This window comes from Pseudorca crassidens, chromosome 10 (genome assembly GCF_039906515.1).
Source record: "Pseudorca crassidens isolate mPseCra1 chromosome 10, mPseCra1.hap1, whole genome shotgun sequence".
NCBI lineage: Eukaryota > Metazoa > Chordata > Mammalia > Artiodactyla > Delphinidae > Pseudorca > Pseudorca crassidens.
The window spans coordinates 19755046-19776921 of NC_090305.1; the positions used below are offsets into that span (position 1 = coordinate 19755046).

The following is a 21876-nucleotide window of genomic DNA, read 5'->3' on the forward strand; positions in this document are numbered from 1 at the left end:
CTGGAAGCTCCTCCATCCATACACGATTGTTCTCCAAGAAGGAACATTTGTTGCCATTGAGGACTGCCAGGGACATTCAAAAGCTCTGAAGGCCACTCCACATTGAGTTCCACATAAATGGGAGCAATTTATCTTCTAATATTATTAGAATCTAAAACTTTTAACTCCTATGAAGGCTTTAACCTCTAAGCCTTTGAAAAGGATAACATCTTTAAAAAAAAAGAAGATAACAGCTATTCATGTATATGTGTACCTCGTATACGTAGACTTTTCCTGGGCTTTCTGATGCCTTAAAACTTTAAGGCATGATATCATTTAGAACTTAACAAAATCATTAAAAATCATTAGAAACACCTCTTCAAGCAGACAAGTCCTCACAATTCATTAGAGTAAAGGAAACTTGCAAGCATCTCCAACAATACAGTGTGTAGTTGAACTGGCTCAAGGACGCCTCCGATTTCTTCTACCAATGACCTCTTGAGCCTCCTTTTCCTCTCAGGTATCACTGACCTATTACAATTTTTAAAAATTGGATATAAAGGAAAGTTCTGGGTTCCAAATGCTGTACTAACAATATGGTAGGAAAACCCCAACTTTTCATTTCCTTATATTACTTGGGAAGAGGAGTATAGGGAGTTGGCTTTTTTAAAGTATTTTTTCCTGATTACAAAGTTTGTCTGCATAAACATGCTTGAAAAATACTGGAACATACTGAGCATTAAAATAAACATCAGGAAGCACATGGCACTTTGTCCCTTGGATCTGCTTTTCTTGAACTTTCTTCCTTGTCCCCGTGTCTATCCAGTAAGAGAAGTTAGCCAAAACAAACAAACGAACAAAAAACCAAAAAACCCACTGTGTGAACACCCTAAGGATTAGATGGTACCTACCAGGCGAGAGTTTCTTCTCATATCTTTTAACTGAGCTGTCAACTTGTCCAGCTCTGTCTGGTGAACCTCCAGATACTCACTGCAAAGAAAAGAGAGAGGTGATCGTGAACTCTGTGACTGTCAAGTGGAATCTGATGCTGATGCTGACCTTTCCCTTCTAAAGGGGGGGCATTAAGAACCTGAACCTTGCTCTGCGGAGCACAGAGCTGGCAAGGAAGAGGCTCTGCATTTTCCTAAACTCTCCACATTTTGAAAGATCTAGCAGTTGAATCTGATACTATCCAGATAGTCAAAAAGGAGAATGCCTATGAGGCTGGCATAGCAGGAAAGAAAAACCAATGTGGAGGGAATGGCAAGAACTATGGAGTCAGTCCTAGATCTGGGCTCACAGAATTCTATCTAGTTCCATAGGACACTGACAGTATGCATCTCACCACATACTAGGGAAGTTTTATTCTGGACAAATCATTGCTATAATATACTCAAGAAGGTTTTAGAACGCTTCTTCAGCAATCTCTAAAACAGATATGCCTGTCTACCAGTGTTTAAGTAAAATACAATATTACACAGAGTTAAATATAAACATATTACTATTTCAGGTCTCCTTCAATGTTTGGTTATGATATGGAAACCCGATCAAGTTCAGATCTTTGGGACTCATTTAAGGCTTCCTCAATTATGGTGCAATAATAAAACACCTACTACAGAAATAGACATTCTAAAATTTATCTCATAAGACTAGCTTTTGTGACCTTCCCGAGCATTTTAGAAAGGAAAAAGGTTTCAGTGCATTATTAGGTTTGATCTTCTTACTCAAGTCCATTTTTCAAAGCCCTGTAGACCTCTTCCACCCTTTTAGGCTGAGGCTCCTTGGGAGGGCTGCTGTTTTTGTATCCTAAATTGTGCATTTTCTTCAGTTTGGCCTGAGGCTTCTTGAGAGCAGAGGGATTTTCAATGAAGGAGTTACATCTACGGAAAGAGAAAAGAAAAGCTGACATTGAGTCTTGGGCACCCAAAACGATCTGACCAAAGAAATGCCTTTTAATCACCTTGTGTTTGTGTCAGTGTCTTCTGGGGAAGGTAACGTTCCCTTGTATATTAATAGATCTGAGCCATCCTTCATTTAGTTTTGTGGTGTTAGAGTTAACTGCTGAAATCTGGAAGCTGTGCAGGGCAGCAGTTACCCAGAGTCAAAGCCTGGATTCAGGTAATGTACACTCTGAGTGAAAGCATGTCACATCACTGAGACCTCACGGGAAGCCAAGAACAAACACTTCTAGGTGGAAATAATGAACAGGCAGGAGAATGTAATTCAGCTAAAAAAATATGTGCACTATGTGACATCAGGCATAAGCGTCTATTAAATTTGACTGGGATGTGCATGAATAGTTTTTAAATAAAGGGCCATAAGCATGACAAAGGGCTAATGCTGTATATAAACACATTTTATTGCACTTCAAAGATATTGTGTTTTTTCACAAATTGAAGATTTGTGGCAACTTTGTATGTCAGATGATGGTTAGCATTTTTTAGCAATAAAGTATTTAACTAAGGTATGTACAATTTTTTTTAGACATAATGCTATTGTGCACTTAATAGACTATAGTGTAAACATAACCTTTATATGCACTGTGAAACCAAAAAATTTGTGTGACTTGCTTTATTATGATATTTGTTTTATTGCAGTGGCCTAGACCCAAACCTGCAGTATCTCTAAGGTATGTCTGTAGTGTTAAAGTAAAGAAAAGCACACACAGCTGGATGAATAGACTTTTTAAAAGTTTACTTATTTATTTTTTGGCTGCATCGAGAGGCTCGTGGCATCTTAGTTCCCCGATTAGGGAGCAAACTGGGGTCCCAGCAGTGAAAGCGCTGAGTCCTAACCACTGGACGGCCAAGGAATTCCCTTAAGCTTTATTTTTATGTAGTAAACTTTGTTTAGGTATAACATGAAACTCAACATCCCTATTAGTGGCAGGGAGGCAGCCTACAGTGGTAAGATGGACACCTGGTAACTTAAACCCAAACTACTGATCTGATTAGGAAGCTCAGAGGCCAGACTACTCACTGACCCAGCTATTGAGTGGAAAGCCGTGACCTCTGAGTCTGGTAGGTGTCTGCTGTGCACCTTCCAGGTTAATTCTTACTTTCCTCTGCCATTACCGTGTGCACCAAAGGGGACAATACAGGTCAAAGCACATAAGACCCCTAAGAATGTAAGATCTTTATCATGTCAGAAAAACTGAGGATGAACTTTATTCCATGTTACCTATTTCACTACCTGTGTTCTTTTTCTTGAGTTCCTCTAAGTCCTATTTTAGATGAGGGGAGATTCTAGGGAAACTGAAGACTAACATTCCCAAGCTTGTGTCTGAAAGACATCTCTCCCCAGAGTCAGTCTGCAGAGTCGGTCTTTATCGACTACGTAACTTCATACCACAAATAATCTCCCAAATCTGGATACAATGGAATGTGCTTCAAAAAGGGGTGCGGGGTGATTTCAAACTCTATTATGAAGCTATAGTAATTAAAACAGTATGGTATTGGCATAAAAACAGACACATAGATCAATAAATAGAGAGCCCAGAAATAAACCCACTCATATATGGTCAGTTAATTTACGACAAAGGAGCCAATAATATGCAATGGGGAGAAGACAGTCTCTTCAATAAATGGTGCTGGAGAAACTGGACAGTTACATGCAAAAGAATAAAACTAGACCCTCTCTTACACCATATAAAAAAATTAACTCAAAATGGATTAAAGACTTGTATGTAAGACTTGAAACCATAAAACTCCTAAAAGAAAACATAGGTAGTATACTCCTTGACATGGGACTTGGCTATGATTTTTTTGAATATGATACTGAAAGCAAAAGCAACAAGAGCAAAATTATACAAGTAAGACTACAGCAAACTAAAAAATAAAAAGCTTCTGCAAAGCAAAGGAAACCATCAACAAAATAAAAAGGCAACCTGCTAAATAGGAGGAAATATTTGCAAATCATATCTGATAAGGAGTTAATATCCAAAATATATAAAGAACTCATACAACTCAATAGCAAAAACCGAACAACCCAGTTAAAAAATGGGCAGAAGATCTGAACAGACACATATCCAAAGAAGACATACAAATGGCCGAGGGGTACGTGAAAAGATGCTCAACAGCATTAATCATCACGGAAGTGCAAATCAAAACCACAATGGGATATCACCTCACCCCTGTTAGAATGGCTATTATCAAAAAGACAAGAAATAACATGTGTTGGCAGGTACGTGGAGAAAAGGCAACCTTTGTGCACTGTTGCTTGGAATGTAAATTGGTGCAGCCCCTATGGAAGACAGTATAGAAGTTCTTCAAAAAATTAAAAATAGAACTACCATATGAGCTGGCAATTCCACTTCTGAGTATTTAACCAAAGACAATGAAAACATGAACTCAAAAAGTTTTCTGCACCCCCATGTTCATTGTAGCACTATCTACCAAGGCCAAGATTTATGGAAACAAGCTAATGTCCAATGAATGGATGAATGCATAAAGAAATTGTGATACATATATATATGGCTGAATAATATTCATTATATATATATAGGAATATTACTCAGCCATAAAAAAGAATGAAATCTTGCCATTTGTGACAACATGGAAAGACTTCGAGGGCATCACACTTAAGTGAAGTAAGTCAGACAAAGACAAATACTGTACAATCTCTCATACATGGAATCTAAAAGAAAAACAACAAAAAACCAAACTCATAGATATTGGTGACTGTCAGAGGCAGGGAGTGTGGGCAGGATAGAAGAAATGGGTGAAGGAGGTCAAAAGGCAAAAAAAAAAGGTAGCAATTCAAATGAGGGGGAAAGGGCTTCCCTGGTGGCACAGTGGTTGAGAGTCCGCCTGCCGATGCGGGGGACACAGGTTCGTGCCCCGGTCCAGGAAGATCCCACATGCCACGGAGCGGTTGGGCCCGTGAGCCATGGCCGCTGAGCCTGCGCGTCCGGAGCCTGTGCTCCGCAACGGGAGAGGCCACAACGGTGAGAGGCCCGCGTACCGCAAAAACAAACAAACAAACAACAAAAAAAAAATTAGGGGGAAAAAGACTACAATATATGGTGTTACAATGGATATATATAAAAAGCCTTTATTGTTCTGTAAGAAAATATGTAAATATCCACCCCCAAAATAGGCAATGGATGTGAATGCACTGGTTATTCCCAAAATAAATACAAAAGACAAGTAAACTTATGAAAGCACATTTAACCTCGTTAGGGATGACATAAAAGACTGGAAAAGATTTTTAGAAAATGCTCAGTATCAACAGATGTGTGGATAAAGGTAAATCTGCTGTTACTGGTTAGAGGATAAATGGGTTCAAACATCTGGAGGCACTCTGGCAACAGGCATCAACAGAGCTGAAAGAAATGGGGTGGGGGTGGGGAGAGCTATACATATGTATTGCTAGCTTGTTCTAAATCTTCTTTGAAGGAGGAATTCTAAATGATAGAAATTTGGGGAACATTACATCTTTTTCATGAAAGAGATGAAAATAACACAGGTGTGTGTTGTGACAAGGCCACATGCACACGGACCCTCTTCAGAGCACCAAGGCTCACATCCCTCGCAAGCTGCGTCCCAGCAGAGAAGCACACACAACTTGCCTGGATCGCCTCTCCTGAAGGCCACTGAACCCCGCAAAGGACTGGCTCCTGATAATCCCATTAGGCCCTCCAGGCGAGAAGGACTGGGATCCTACCAACATGATTTCTGGGAGTCTGGCTGGCAGTCCTATAAGACAACAGAAAGATTAAGGCAAATTACAGGCAGGTTCAAACAGAAGACACGCGAAGCTTGTCAACGGTAATAGGAGGTGACATGAGGAAAGGTGAGTCATGAGGCCATTAGATGCTTGTAAGACTTCTTGCCTCCGACATGTTCTTTTTAAGCGGAAGGGTTCAGCTCTCAGGTGGACCTGAAGAAACACATGAAGATGTAAATAAATGTAAATTACACACCATTATCAGTTACTTTAGGGTTCCTTCAGGGATTATTTTTTTTAAACAAGGTTCAACCATACCCTCAAAATACGCAAAAACTTTGGAATGTTTCCCTCCATTTAGGACAACAATAGCAACAGCAAAAGGAAACAAATAGGCCAAGTCAAGTTTCAGATAGGTTCTGCGTGACATTCAAAACACAGTCCAGTCTTAGGGTGGAATTCTACACTTAGAAGTCACAAGGCTAAAAACACTAGGTTTCTTGAGAGATGAACTTACTTAAACTTGTTCTCCCTTTTTCTACCCTTAAGTATATTTTGAAAGATAAGATCGTGCCGCTCTTGTGGCAGTGATAAAAAAGAAGAGCACAGAGAACGCTCACAGAAGTAGTGATAATCTAGGTTATGATAAGAACACAAGAGAAGAGGCAAGAAAGGTAAAGGGGAAAATACAGCAGAAGGCACACACCCTATTTCAGTCGCTAGTTCACCTTTTATAAAGACTCATCACCACTGACCAAGACACGTTGTCAAAATACAACTTCAGCTGGACAGAACCCCAAGGTTAGTTCCCCCAAAGGACTGCCCTAGAACAGTTAGGTAATTCTATTCCCTTTAGATCAGGAAGAGTCAAAGCACATACCATTGTCTTAGCAGGTAACCTCAGTCCAGAGAGGGGGACAGGCTAGCAGGAGAAAGGGGACACAGCCGCGGTCCAGACTAAAGACTTCCAAAGTGGGCAGCCACTAATAGCATCAATAGTTGCCCTTTAAAAACCCAGCAAACAGGGCTTCCCTGGTGGCGCAGTGGTTGAGAGTCCGCCTGCCGATGCAGGGGACACGGATTCGTGCCCCGGTCCGGGAAGATCCCACATGCCGCGGAGCGGCTGGGCCCATGAGCCATGGCCGCTGAGCCTGCGCGTCCGGAGCCTGTGCTCCGCAACGGGAGAGGCCACAACAGTGAGAGGCCCGCATACCACAAACAAACAAACAAACAAAAAAACCCCAGCAAACAAGCAAGCAAGCAAGCAAAGCTAAAAAACAGCAGCAAAACACTCTTGTGTCCATCTAGATGGAACGGAAAAGCCAGCATCACTGGGCCCTACTCAAAGCTATTTGAAGCAACTCAGCCAAGGGAGGGGGTTTGAGTGAGTTACTTCCCCAGAGAGAGAACAAACAGCCCCCTTCCCCATGAGGCTGCAGATTGCTAAATCCCCTCCTCCCCACCCACCCCGGGAGAAAGCAGCTCTGAGGAAGCACGCATGCATTCTTGCTGACTCACTTGGCAAGAGGCTTTGCAATGAGCAACAGGTTGCTCTTTGATCTGGGTAGGACAGGCATCCCACCCAGTCCAGCGAGGGATGGAGACAGGGAGGCTTAAGTTTTGGAACATTCTCTAGAATTTTAAAAGTAATGACGTAGAAGTATGCATGTGCAATAAAATTAATATCTAGTGCACGAATGGCAGGACAAAATGTGGTGCAAATAAGACTCTTTCTGGTTACTTCCCCCCACCCCCAAGTTTCAAAAATAACCATGATTCACATAAATCCTTAATGAGGTTCTCTTAAGTGTTCTTTGTTGCTTACTAAGCAGTCTGTCTAGTTCTCGTTAAAAACACCTTCTTAGGTTCATAAAGCACGCCTGTGCTATCTTTGTATCACATGCAAACGTAGTAAATATCAAGAAAACGTAATAAATATCAAGAAAAAGATCCAGAAAATTTAATCAATATCAGGAAAACATGTTCTTTCTGTGCCCAATAATTTTATAACCTAAAACCCACCTCAAAGTCTCCATGTGGCAAATTTAATTAGTATTGTATCTCATTTTGTAAATTATTGTTCAACAGGTCTGTTGCATCATGGCGTTCTTTGGTCACAGGGAAAAGACTTAAAGTATTTGAACTATTTTAACTGCGCTATTGTCTTGTACTTCCTAGAGATTATGCTTTTAAACCAAAAAGATTTTTTTCTCTTATCCACTGGATCAGTAGTTTCACATACTCCCAGGCATTCTGACTTAACTAGTATGGACCTGTGTATTGGGATTTTGAAAAGGACCCCAGATGGTTCTGATGCTCAGCCTACAAAAGAAAAAAAGGATGATGCTGAATTGGTTGAAAATGTTCAAACTTCAGTTACAATCATCTGCTACAATTTCTCAAATGTCCAACTTTTAAAAAGTCTTAAATAAGCCTCTCTTTACAAAGTTTAAACGTTAAATGAATTAAACATTAGAACTGGATAGTGAAATAATTTTCCTTCTTCCCCTTTTTCAGTAATAGGTAAGAAAGCTTCTTGAGAACAAAACAAATGTTTGCCCTGGATTCTGAGTTTGTAAATTGCTTCGGGATGGATAAAATCCTCAGACGCTTTTCATTACATTTACGTGTTGAATGGATGCCGCTGGGAACAGGAAGGGAGGTAAGTGGTTTTGCCTGTCTGGTCTTAGAAATGGTCATTATCTATCGGAAAAGAATTCGACTGATAGCTGGCTTAGGCTGAGATCTCTATCCTGCCGTCAATTCCCCTAGAGGCTGGCTCACTGCCTAAGGAGAGTCATAAAATAAGTCTGAGGGCCTCTGCACAAGGTCAGGCTCTTGGAGAAAAGGAGTAGGTTGGGAGAGGGGAGAGCAGGTGGGTTGAAGGATAAGAGTATGCAAAGCACCTCCCCGCCCACACCCCTAACTCTGAAGTAGGGATGACAGTTCTTTTTTCTTTTTTTTTTTTTTTTTTTGCGGTACGCGGGCCTCTCACTGTTGTGGCCTCTCCCGTTGCGGAGCACAGGCTCCGGACACGCAGGCTCAGCGGCCATGGCTCACGGGCCCAGCCGCTCCGCGGCATGTGGGATCTTCCCGGACCGGGGCACGAACCCATGTCCCCTGCATCGGCAGGCGGACTCCCAACCACTGCGCCACCAGGGAAGCCCAGGGGTGACAGTTCTTTGCTACTACTCTTCCGATGGCCTCAGCCATTCCCCAGTGGCTAGTTATCCTGCGACTCTGTTATCATCTTCTTGACAACACCACTCCCACCTCTTGGAGCCCTAAGTCTTCAAGCTGCTCCCTGGCTTCCTAGAATCTCACAGACCTGCTTTCTTCCAGCAAAACTACCCTTAAAGCTACATTACTCATTTTCAGGCTTTAAGGACTTCAAACTGGTTCCTTGTCATTTGCATTTTAGTAGCAGATGCTTCTTTGAACCTTTACCTAAAGAAAGGACTGAAGTAGAACAGCAGTATCACTGCTGGTAGGGGTATAAAGTGGTACCGAAAGTTTGGAAGACAACTAGGTAGTATCTACTATTTAAAATGTAAAACATACTTATCCTTTAATATGTCACATCTACTCTTTGCTATCTCCTGTGGAGAAATACTCAAGTTCACAAAAAGTTATATACAGGGATGTTCACGACAGTTAATGTAATAGCGGAAAAACGGAAATGATGTAAATGTTAATCATTACAGGAATGGTTAATACACTATGGCATAACCATAGCAGTTAAAAACAATATGCCCACATAGAAAGATCCACCCCCCCCCCGACCCGCCAAGCCGAGGACAAATTGCAGAACAAAATAGAGTATGATACCAGGAATGTTGAGAACAAAATATAAAATTATGTACATGAATAGAAAAGTTCTGAAAGTATACACAGGCTATGAAGAGGTGGGATTGAGTAGTAGTCAGAAACATTTTAATTTTTTCTATATTGTTTGAGTTTTTATAAAGGAAATGGATTTATGTATGATTGATATGATGCAAAATTCTCTTTTGAAACTGCAGACATTTGGAGTTGTCTAGAGTTGGGACTGGAGAGGAGAGAAAGCTCAGATACAAGAACATATAAGATAGCTTTAACGGGTAACGGCTATATTTATATAGTTTATATTTTTAAGTCCTGAAGAGGAGAAATATAATTTCTGAGAAATAATGTATTAGGTTTCATAAATTCTGATTACAGTAGAATAATTCAGATTCCCCAGTGAAGTTCCCATTATGAGCTCTGAGCTATGTACCAACTTCTTTATTTTGATCTGAAGCATTTTTAGAGATGGTACTGTACTCCTGGTAGGACGCACTATACCCAATACGTATTGTCAAGGTTCACCAAATACCATATCTAATAAGCACGAAATTCCACATAAAAAACCACAAGTCCCTCTTTGGCTGCTGCTACTTGAAACTCCTGGCGCTTTGAAAAATGTTTCCAGTCCCTAAGTTACTGACTTCTCACCTGGTCTTTCCAAAAATGCCAGCAGAACTAACATTCATTTTTGCACATTAAATCCCAGAAAGGTCTCAAATCTTAGGCAAACGATAAAGCTGCTGTGCTTTGCCCCTTACTTTGTTTTGTCCCAGGAGGCCCAGGCTGTTACACCGGGTGGCCACCCATGCCCTGCCTTTCCCACAATCCCTGGAAAGATGGAATCTTTCTGGAAAGAATCCCCAGCACCTTGACTAAGAGTTGAACAAACCCTACCATTCTGAGCCGAGTCTCTTAGCACAGAAGCCAGAAAGTCACAGTTGTTTCTCTTCTCGACTCTTCATACAGTGAAAACCGCTGCCTTCTCCCTGGCTATGCAGTGCTAAGATCCACCTGAACACATACCGGAGTCTTTTGAAATTAAAATGAGTATAGGATTTCATGTGTTCTGATATGACACGGTGATACAAGTACACCGGGCCTTGGTGGGTACCACAAGCCACCAGCCGACCGGAAGTTCCTAGTTTGTTTGAATTAGAAGGTAGCTTATCAGATCAGCAGGCAGTTTGGTAACAGCACTGAGCGTGGCTGGAGATGGCAGGGTCTGGGGAGGGGGCTGAGGCAGATAAAGAAACATCAAGGGTCAAGAGGTCCCCCTTCATCCCACCAGGTCTCATGCTTGTTTAGATCAGAAATAAAAGGGACAGTATGAGTGCAGTTCAGAGCGGGGAAATAGCCAGTGACCTGGAGAACACAGAGATAACCTGATTCTTAAGAATAAACGAATGAATATGATAGAAGTCAACCTTGGAAGGTTGCTTGGAAGACAGGCAATGAAGGGCATTCGTCACACAGCAGGGCTACGCACCAGACCCTAAAATGCAGCTCCTGATGGTGCTACCAGTAGAAGTAGTAAAAATGGAAGAAAAATGCTTTGAAAGTTCAGTCTAGGTGACAGTTCCATTTCCCATTACATTTTTATTAACTGGTATTCTGACTTAAACTTTCTTGTAAATTTGATTAGCCTGAGTTAGCAAGCTTCTCTACCCAAATGTGAACAATTCCTCTCGGGGAACCCCAAGGTTAGGTAAGACAGGCCAACCTCTTTTCATCACTTCTTGGGCATGAATCTCCAAACTGACGAGTTCACAGTAGAAGTGTTAGAGGCATTGATTAACTGATATGGTAACTGGACAAAGCAACCGGTCAGCTAGAAGGAATGTTAATATTGATCGTTAGAGTTAAATATACTAAGACTCATGAAAGCAAATAGGAATCATTAGGTTATTTTTAGTTTTTCCAAGCATAAAAGCACTCTGCTGTATTAGGAAAATACAGAGAAGTAGAAAGAAGTCAGGGCAGGGAGGGGGAGGGAAGAACCATATTGTTTTCTAGCACCCATCGATACACCAGCAGAATTTTGGTGCATGTAATTTTCTTCAACTCTTCCCTTTCCACATAAAACATAAGAATTTTGAGCACAATGCATGTTAAATTTTGTATCCTGCTTTTTCTATCATATTCTTTTTCTAAAAAACTAATTAATTATTTTTTGGCTGCGTTGGGTCTTTGTTGCTGTGCGTGGGCTTTCTCTACCTGTCGAGAGCAGGGGCTACTCTTCGCTGCGGTGCATGGGCTTCTCACTGCAGTGGCTTCCCTTGTTGCAGAACACGGGCTCTAGGCGTGTGTGCTTCAGTAGTTGCGGCACACAGGCTCAGTAGTTGTGGCACATGGGCTTAGTTTCTCCGTGGCATGTGGGATCTTTCCGGACCAGGGATTGAACCCATGTCCCCTGCATTGGCAGGCAGATTTTTAACCATTGCGCCACCAGGGAAGTCCCTATCATATTCTTTTTTTAAAAGTACGTCGAGGGGTTTATAAATTAACTTTTTTCTTCAACCACCTTTAAGGGTGTACTTAGGTCTACCCCACATTCCATGTGCTACCTTGGATAATAAAAGGGAACCCATACAGTCTATATTATATATGCCTTTTATTTCTGATTTTAAGATATGGTCAAAAGCAAAGTGGACCTTGCCAGGATGACACTCGGGCCTCTCTATGGGATACAGGGGAGCAGATTAGCATTTGTACATGCTGGAGTTGCAGGACATCAAACATTATGAAATTTAAAAAACAACAACACAACAGCTGACATCACTGTCTTAATCCTGGAAGAGCAAGGTTTTTATGGTGTTTTCCTTTTTTTCATTTAACCAAATTCTCTAACATAGAACCCAAACAGGTAATTCTGGAAGACCCCCACTATGGACAGAAAATATAACAGACATCTGTGATTTCTGAATGAAATGAGTAAGGACATCTCAGTTCTCACCAAAGCATTTGTCGTGGAGCGGAAATGTTGACTTAGAAATCAACAATTGCATAGCTACAAAGCTACGCCATCTCCACGTTAGACTGAGAGCAACCCTCTGAGATAAGTCAATGGTCAGTTGGCAGGTTGCTGGAGTGACAATGCTGGCAAAAGTAGACAATTCTACAGTCAACCCCAGTGTTGGCCTGGTGCCAGGGATGGGAGCGGGCAAAGGACCATGAGAGAACTTTTGGGGGTGGGGCTGGAAGTGTTCTAAAACTGTGTTGTGGTGACTGTCGCACAACTGTATACATTTACTAAAACTCAAACTGTACACTTAAGATGAATTAATTTTATGTGATATATGAGGTTTACATCAATAGAGCTGTCGGAAAATCACTATCAATTTCCAGAAAATGTCATCATTCCTTCTGCAAGACGAAGTGCCAAGGAATCAGGACCTGAAAAGGAAAAGCTCGATCCACAAGCCACCACCTGAGAGTTGAATATTTTCGTGATTTGATCCTTTTCCCCATCAGCACCACATAAGATGCAGCACACTGGCCCCACTGCACTTTCTGAGTCATTTCTTCCTGCCTGCTTTGTGTGCCTCCGCTCTCCTCTCCTAACCGTGCTGTCCTGTTTATGCACCTCCACATCTTGGTCAAGGGCAGAAGTATAATTCAGTTGTCTGAAAGAGGCACGTGGGGCAGATGTAGATAGCCTGCTATGCTAAATGATTATTTAAGATGAATCCTAAAAATAGGCGTCTGCTTATTATATGGATGCAAGGTACCTATTACAGAACAGTTGACTAATCTTAAAAAAAGTGGATATATTTAAGTCACGGGCTTTTTTTTTTTTTGGAGTGTACTGCCTTAAAATAAATCGGGCAAGGCTAATATTTGCCTTCAGTTGTCAGCTTTGTTTGCTAACCAAACAATAAATACATGCAGGAGATATTACATTGATTGACTGAGACAAGTGATGTGAACGCATGAAAAAACTTACAGAGCAACATAGACTCACTCCTCAGTGAGAGATGGAAGAACCAAGCTCAGGTGTTCTTACTGGCCTCTCGGGCACATACTAAACTTGCTGAAGCTCAAATTTGGTATCTAGAGAACGAGAGTAGTAATTCCTCCCCATTTTAATAGACAAGCATTGTAAGGTTCAACTGAGATCAAAGCATCATTCGATCTTACAATCGTGAGGTTACTTGGACATCTTCTAACCTGACTTCTCACCAGCCCTATAGACGGTAAGACTTCTGCTTAAAAACATACAGAAAATGAGGAAGTGCTTTATACAAAGTAAGGTGCTTGAGAAATACAAAGATTGCGATAACGAAGACTGAGGTTCAACTAACGTGGAAGAAAAGGAACGCATTTTCAGAATCTCTGGAAACTGATATCAATGGTTTTCTTTCCATATTTTCTAAGACACCTCAATCAACACAATTATTAAGTACATATTATCGGCTCATCACTGGCAGGATGCTATGTGTTGCCCAAGATCTAAAGAGAACCAAAGACTGATCTCTGCTATAAACAGTTTTAATAATTTAATGGGAGAAGAAAATATGACTGTACATAAAGAAGTTAGGAGATCATGTCTGATGTAAGAAATATGTAGGAAATAACACACAGTGAAATTCTAAGTGATGTCTATTTCTCAGTGCTCCAAGGAAAGCAGTAGAGCTGAGATGATTAGAATGTGGACTCCCAAGTCAGACAAATCTGGGCTCCATTTGGGGGCTACAGTTTACAGCTGTTTGAACTTATGCAGGTTACTTAACCTCTCTGAATCCCAGTTTCCTCATTTGTATAAAAGGACTAACACTTCAGAGGATTTTTGAGGTGCAAATGAGTTAGTATACTCAATAGCTGGTGTGTGGTAAGTGCTTAATAAAATTTAAAATAACAGAGTTCTCTCAATGGAGAGGCAGATGAATGAGACAGGTACAGCCACGAAGTTTCATAGAGAAGATAAAACGCTGGCTACATCCGGAAGAATGGATGTGATCTGAACAGGTGAAATCAAGGGAAGCCGGAAACTAGCATCTTTGTGAACATAGCAATTTTTAGATAATTAAAAAGCAGAACTACTTTAAATACTGACTGATAAAAACTAAAACCATGGGTACTTTGGAAGCCCAGTTCAAAAACCAATTACGGTTTTGTTTTTGTTTTTTTGAAATAATTGGAAGCTTACAGAAAAGTTACAAGAAAAGAACAAAAAGCTCTCATACATCTTTCATCCAGATTCACCATTTGCTGAAATCTGTCACGTTTTACTCTGTGGTCTCCCCCCATACACACATACCCATTACTACTTCCTCAATCATTTGAGAGCAACTTGCATATACATATTCATATATATATTTGCTCCTCCCCGTTGAGCAATCTGCAGATACGATGCGTCCATGTGTATATCCTAAAGACGTGGTCATCACTTACATAATTGCAGTACAATTATCAACATCAGGAAATTTAACATCACTATGATACTATAACCTAATGTACAGACATTATTCAAATTTTACAAATGGTCCCAATGATGTTTGGTATACTGTCCCTCCACCCCCACCCCCATGCTAGGAGCCAATCCAGGATCATGCGCTGCCTGTCTTGAAATGTGCCTTTAGTCTCCTTTAATCTGTGATGGTTCCTTGTCCTTTCTTTGTCTTTTGTGACTTGGACATTTTCACAGAGTACAGACCAGGTGTTCTATAGAACGTTCCTTAGTTTGGGTCTGTCTGATGTTGTCTCATAATTAGGCTTAGGCTATGTAACTTTGGGGAGTGACATCACGTAAGTGATATTGCTGTCCTTCTGAAGGTACTGCATTCGAAGGCACGAGGAATCACTTGGTCCTATTACTAGTGATGTTAACTTTGATTACTTGGTTCAGGTGTTGCTGGACAGTTTCTCTCCTGGAAAGTTTCTATTTTTGCCTTTGCAACCGGTAAGTGGTTAGTAAGGAGGTACTTTGGGGCTATGCAAATATCTTGTTTCTTTAACCCAGAAGTTTTAGCATCCGTTGATAATTTTTGCCCAAATCAATTATTATGATGATGGTGGCAAAATGGTACTCTTTGAACTCAATCATTGTTTTCTGCTGTAAGAGATTTCTTGAATCCTTTTATTTGTTTTTATTTATTTTCAGGACTGTCAGCATGGATTCATGGATCCTTATTTTATTCAATGGGTTTGATCCATGACTATCATTTGATGCAAAAGCCAACTGTTTCTTGAAGCATTTTCTGAGCATATCAACCAGCACAACCAGAGGGATCTTGCCTTGTGAACCACAAAACATCCAACTATTTTTTGTTGTTGCACTTCTATTTTATCTATTTTTTGTTTTCAAAGCTTGGTTTTTATTTTATTTTATTTTTTGATCTTTTAAAATAAATTTTTATTGTAGTATAGTTATTTACAATGCTGTGTTAGTTTCTGCTATACGACAAAGTGAATCAGTTATACATATACATATATCCACTCTTTTTTAGATTCTTTTCCCATACAGGTCATTACAGAGTATTGAATAGAGTTCCCTGCGCTATACAGTAGGTTCTTATTAGTTATCTATTTTATATATAGTAGTGTTTACATGTCAATCCCAATCTCCCAATTCATCCCTCCCCCCTTTCCCTCTTGGTAACTATAAGTCTGTTTTCTACATCTGTAACTCTATTTCTGACAAAACTTCCAATTATTAATGGGAATTAACATACTCAGGGGCTCAGTGTATTATAATTATCTCCCTGAATGTTTCGTCTCTTTAATAAGCTACAAACTTCTTGAGTGTAGGTACCACCTGTCTGCACCAACTTCTTTCATGCTCAATACAGGGTAGAATAGAAAAGCATTGTCTCTGGAGCCAGGCTAACCCCAGGGTTCACCCAAGTTCTCTCTGAGCTCCAATTTTTCTTGTCAATAAAGTGAGTACAATAAGACCTAAGTCACCAATGTTATTGCAAGGAGAAAATGAGAAAACATATGTAAAAATCTTAGTGTGGAGTAATGGTCTTTTCTACTAACTAGAATGTGCCCTTTGAAGATATATCTGGCTTTTATCCATCAAATAGAATGCACTAATTATAAAAGCATACATACTTTACAGGTGAAGAGATATACAGAAATAAAGTAATTTGACATTACTGCTCTCCTCTTTCTTCCTCTTTTATTCCCCTTCTAAGCAATGACAGCAGAGAACTGTGAAGCTATTTTAAGGGTCTGGCTGAACCATTTGAAGAGTAAAGAAGAAACGTTAATTGCACATCTACTCACTGCGACAGTCAGTTGTAGGAACTTCTCGATAATTGACACCATTTCAGCCTGAGGAAAATGAAAACTCTATTTCTCCTTCCATTCTGGTGGATCAAATAAATGCAGGGGGAAGCAGCTGGCCTCACGATAATTAGAAGAGAAATGACTCAGGACATAAAACTCGCTTAAATGTCAAGAGGGGTTAAATGGATTTTGACTAATGTTATAACTCATTTTAAAATGCAAAGTCTAGAACACTCGGAGACCCTCATTTGGTGCAAACTAGACATCAAAACAGGACCAACTGTTTCCTGGTTTGAAGGAAAAAGCATTTTGCACTTATTACCTAATTTTTTTTTAAACCTATTCAAAACCATGTACATCAAAAGGGAAAATTTCTTGGAAACATGGTCCTCATAGACAGCTTGGCTGGTCCTGCTGAGAAAAACATACACCCACCACAAATCCTCATTATTTGATCATCAGATTCAAAAACAGCACTCCAGCATAGAAGAAAATGGTCCCATGCCTGGTGTTATCGACTCCTTCAGGCTTTTCTTGCATGTAGCCTGTTTACCCCTAGAGCTTGGCAACTCATTTCTAGCTAATGGTGATTGTGGCTTCTTTACTTCAAAACAGCAACGAAATGACACTGACATCTTCTATTGTTATTTGACTTTACTGAAATTACCATTCTTATAAGCTCATAGTTTTAATCATTTTCACTAGAATGGAGCTACAACTTTGGACATCTTAAAGAGAAAAAAAATCCTTAGGTCCTGGAAGGATGTACCCAACAGTGTGCTGGGAAGCATAATCATGTACCATGTACCTTGCCCAGCATGGGTGACCAACACTGGTATTCATTTGCGGGCATGAGAGTCAGGTAGAAAATAGAATTGAACCTTATAATTAAGCTACATGGTACAGTTCATCTCAGAGAAAGGAGAAGAAATTATCTTAAAGCTTTTCAGATATGGCCTACATAATCAAACAAATAGATTCTTCTTATGGTCAATTAATTTATTTCTGGCCATCCGAGCAATTAAATTGAATTGATGGAGGACTGACAATTTTATGTGATGGCAAGTATAGCTAAAGATACAGACTCAATTATGGTAATGTCATTTGATCACAGCCTTTGTTTGCACTAGGAGGTTACAGTTAAGCCCTTGCTTAGGTAAAGCAATGGACTTAAAACTAAGGCAGTCTTTTCAAAGTCAAGTTACACTTGTCATTTTATTCCTGTTGTTATGACAACACTTTTAAAAGCAGCACTTCAAACGCTTAGCATTCAGGCATCTTATTATAGACTTGAATATAATATATGAGGGTATAAAGTGCAGCTCGTAGGGGTTTTAAAGGGACCAAGGGACGCAGGGTTAGAACACCTGGATGCCTTCTCAGCTTTGGCCCCTGGAGCTCCTTAACTTGGCTTTTTCTACTAAAAAAAAAAGAAGAAGAAGTGAGGGCTCATCCAGAGGAGGGAAGATGAAAGGATTTATGTGGGAAGATATGCATTATTATTCACAGTCTCTGTTCTGATTCTCTTGATTACAGCCTGCGTCACGCAGTTTTTAGAAGTCTGTAAATGACAGCGTGTGCCGATCACCTTCGGGTGCTTATTGTTAGCTATGGTATGATTCACTTATGTAACTGTAACTTTATAGAAAGACTTCTCATAACGCAGACTTATGATGAAAATTAATAATCGATATTGGGAGCCTGGGATTGACACATATACATTATTGGTACTATGTATAAAATAGACAACTGATGGGAACACACTGTACAGCACAGGGAACTCTACCTAATGCACTGTGGCAACCTAAATAGGAGGGATGTCCGAAAGGGAGGGGATATCTGTATGTGTATGGCTGATTCATTTAGTTGTGCAGTGGAGGCTAACACAACATTGTAACCATACTCCAATAAAAATTAATTTTAAAAAATCGATAAAGGGATAGTGGTATTGGAGTCAATCTACTACATGAAGCAATGACCTGCTGTGTTTGCACTACAGTCTGATAAAAGCACAAAAATGTTTGTTAAATCTTACGTTGTAAGTTTTTCAACTGAAGTATAGTTGATTTATTAAAATCTTGTGTTCGTTTCAGGTGTACAGCAACGTGATTCAATTATACATATATTTTTTCAGATTATTTTCCGTTATGTTATTACAAGATATTGAATATAGTTCCCTGTGTTATACAGTAAATCTTTATTGCTTATCTATTTTATGTATAATAGAAAAATACAGAACGCTTCACAAATTTGCATGTGATCCTTGCACAGGGGCCGCGCTAATCTTCTCAGTCTTGTTCCAATTTTAGTATATGTGTTGCCGAAGTGAGCACTAATTTTTTGTTGTTGTTTTTTAAGAAACATACAAATAAAAAAATGTTTTTATTAAGGAAATGAGCTAGTTGAAGGCTGGTACTTTCCAATCATTATGTACTAACAGGGGGACACTTATCTGTCTTGTTAATTCTCTCTGCCTTCAAGTAAATTTCTCTGATAATTTTACCTTGGTCTCCTTCGACCTGTGGTGTTCTGTCTGAAGTCACGTGAATTATTACCAAACGAAGTAGAGGTGATAAAAAAAGGAGGATGCAAACGATAACATTTCAGAAAAACTCAGTGTCAGAAAGTTACTCTGTGGTTCGAATAGAATAAGGCTGTATATGAACGTGCCATCACATGCCAGCAGTTTCAAAGCTGAGTGGTTTCCCAGGGGCCTGTACACGTGTTCTCTGAATGGTAATTTTAGCAAATTAAACTGCTATAATAGGGATAGTGGTTTCATTACTGGTCCTTGCTGCTGCATACCAAGAAGGTGGTCATATTAACAACATCTGCTGCGTTATTTTTGTTTGCCAAAATCAAATAATTTATAATCAGAATGCAAAGCAGTTAGGTATGGCGATGTGCAAATACCTAGATTATCAACAAAGCAGAATTATGTTCCTTTTTATGGTACACCAAGGGCGTAAAATAATTTCTTACTATCCCTTGCTCTGTCCAGAGGATTTGAAGCTGTAGAAACAGGAATGAAGCAAAAAGTCCATTTAATCCTTAGCTTAAAGTACAATTTAGTGCAAAGAAAGAACAAATGTTTATGGATCCCACACTGGACCCATCAACATATGGCAAATTCCCAACAGCAAAGACAAAAGAATACATTACGGGCTTATTTGTACACATGTGAAATGCCATATTACTTGGATTCTGAGCCCAAAGGCACTGTCAGGATGCTTCCCCTCTCAGATGCCCACATAACTCCTAAAATCACACCAAGCTCCCACTCAGCTAGCAAATTAACTTCTGCTCTTAGCTGTCTGTGACCCTTTGCCCATTCATGCCCTTAGCCAATCTACCTAGAGGGGAGTCAGATCCATTTTTATAAAGCAGGAAAAAGAGGGGTTGGAAGACTTTTCCCAAGACAACCTGTCTCCCCTACCACACCACTCCATCACCTGACTCTCACCAGTTTCAACCCTGTTCTAGGCCATTCCCTGTGCATTCACTCCATCCTCTGGGTCACAGTAGAATTGTTTGAAGGGATACTTTCTATCTTCTGGGACTCAAATCTCACTCTGAAATGCTTGGCTTTCTTTTGGCTCTGTGTTTTAAATTTTGTCTCTGGTTCACTAGTGAGAAAGTGGTTTTTATCCATTTTCTTGCGTCCTTAGCCACTGTCTCCACCACCCCACCCATCTGGTCAGCCTGGGCGAAGTTATGAAAAGTAGAGTGACAGCGAGTGATTCTCTGGTCAGCCTGGGAGAAATAAAGCAGGTAACAGGCTTTCTCTGGACAGATCTTCTCAGGGCTTCAGACTCCTACTCATCAAATCATTTATTCATGGGAAAAAAGGGAGGAGAAAGGACAAGAGACTCAAAAGACATACCATCTTGATGCAATGTGTGGACCCTGTTTTAATCATGATGACAAACCTAATGAAAAAAGTCTTTTTTTTTTTTTTTTGTGGTACGCGGGCCTCTCACTGCTGTGGCCTCTCCCGTTGCAGAGCACAGGCTCCGGACGCACAGGCTCAGCGGCCATGGCTCACAGGCCCAGCCGCTCCACGGCATGAGGAATCTTCCTGGAGCGGGGCACGAACCCGTGTCCCCTGCATCGGCAGGCAGACTCTCAACCACTGTGCCACTAGGGAAGCCTGAAAAAAGTCATTTTTGAGACACTTGGGACATTTTAATATGGATTAGATATTAGACGATACTAAGGAAATATCGCTCATTTTGTTAGGTGCAAAATGGAATTAGGATCATGCAGGAAAATGTCCACACTTTTGAGATGCCCATGGAAGCTTGTAGGAGTGAAATGACATACGGTCTAGATTTACTTTAAGATGCTTTAATAACAACAATAACAAAAGGGATGGATGAAGCAAGTGTGGAAAATTCTTGACAATCATTCTACTCGGTGATGGGTTTTTAGGAATTTGTTATCCCATTTTCTTTATTTACATGCATATTTGAACATTTTAATTTATTGGATGTCTACTGGCCCAGTGCTGATATAAGAAGGCAATCCCAAATAGTGTATGGGTGTCAGGGCCCGCATCTAGCATGAAGCAAGCAAGTATAGTGTTGGAGACAGTAATCCTTAACTTTCACCCGCTTTATGGAGCACTTTAGAACTCAGTGAAGGTAAGAATGGGAGATGCAGGATGAAAGCAATACATGATAATCCCTGTCCTCCTCGAATCTCGGTGTGGGTAAAGATGAGGTCATAGAGAAGGGAAATTTGTCTGTTTTCTCTCGAAGGAGAGGGAGATTTGGTTTAGCCTTTTTCCTTGGTGAGTCGACCCAATCCCACTTGGAAGCAAACAAGAAGCCTATCATTTGACCACATTGGTGGTCAAATTAACTGGCTTTAAGAATTTCCAGATCCACCTAATTTTCCATTCCTCCCAGACCAACATCTGTGTAAACACAGAAACCCCCAAACTGGGACCATCACTCTTAGACATGGAGCAGATTAACAGGGAAAGGAACTGTGTCGTCAGGGGGCCTCAGATTTTGCCTCCGTCCTCTGGCTTGTAGGAAGAAGCTCGCGGGAATATCCTGAGGCTTTCATCATGGACAAGGGCACAGAGGGGTCTAAGGCCGTCAGGACTTGAGAAACAAACGCATACTGTGAACAAACTGGCAGCACTGAGCTTAGGAGCATTACTCATGC

At 40.5% G+C, this 21876-nt stretch overlaps 1 protein-coding gene and 1 non-coding gene across 5 annotated transcripts in view; both read right to left on the bottom strand.

Moving 5' to 3' along the window:
• The window catches only part of RIPOR2 (RHO family interacting cell polarization regulator 2), a 111889-nt gene that overhangs the window by 51140 nt on the left and 38873 nt on the right, over positions 1-21876 (bottom strand). For all 4 annotated transcript variants that reach the window (XM_067752142.1, XM_067752139.1, XM_067752140.1 and 1 more), the window contains exons 2-4: positions 5549-5675; positions 1704-1859; positions 891-969 (exon numbers count right to left, since the gene is read on the bottom strand). In XM_067752142.1, coding sequence (XP_067608243.1) covers positions 891-969; positions 1704-1859; positions 5549-5675 — 362 coding nt within the window. The remainder of the gene's footprint in view (positions 1-890; positions 970-1703; positions 1860-5548; positions 5676-21876) is intronic.
• On the bottom strand, positions 18928-19034 carry LOC137233228 (U6 spliceosomal RNA). The gene has a single exon (XR_010947387.1). It is a non-coding gene; the product is annotated as a U6 spliceosomal RNA (small nuclear RNA).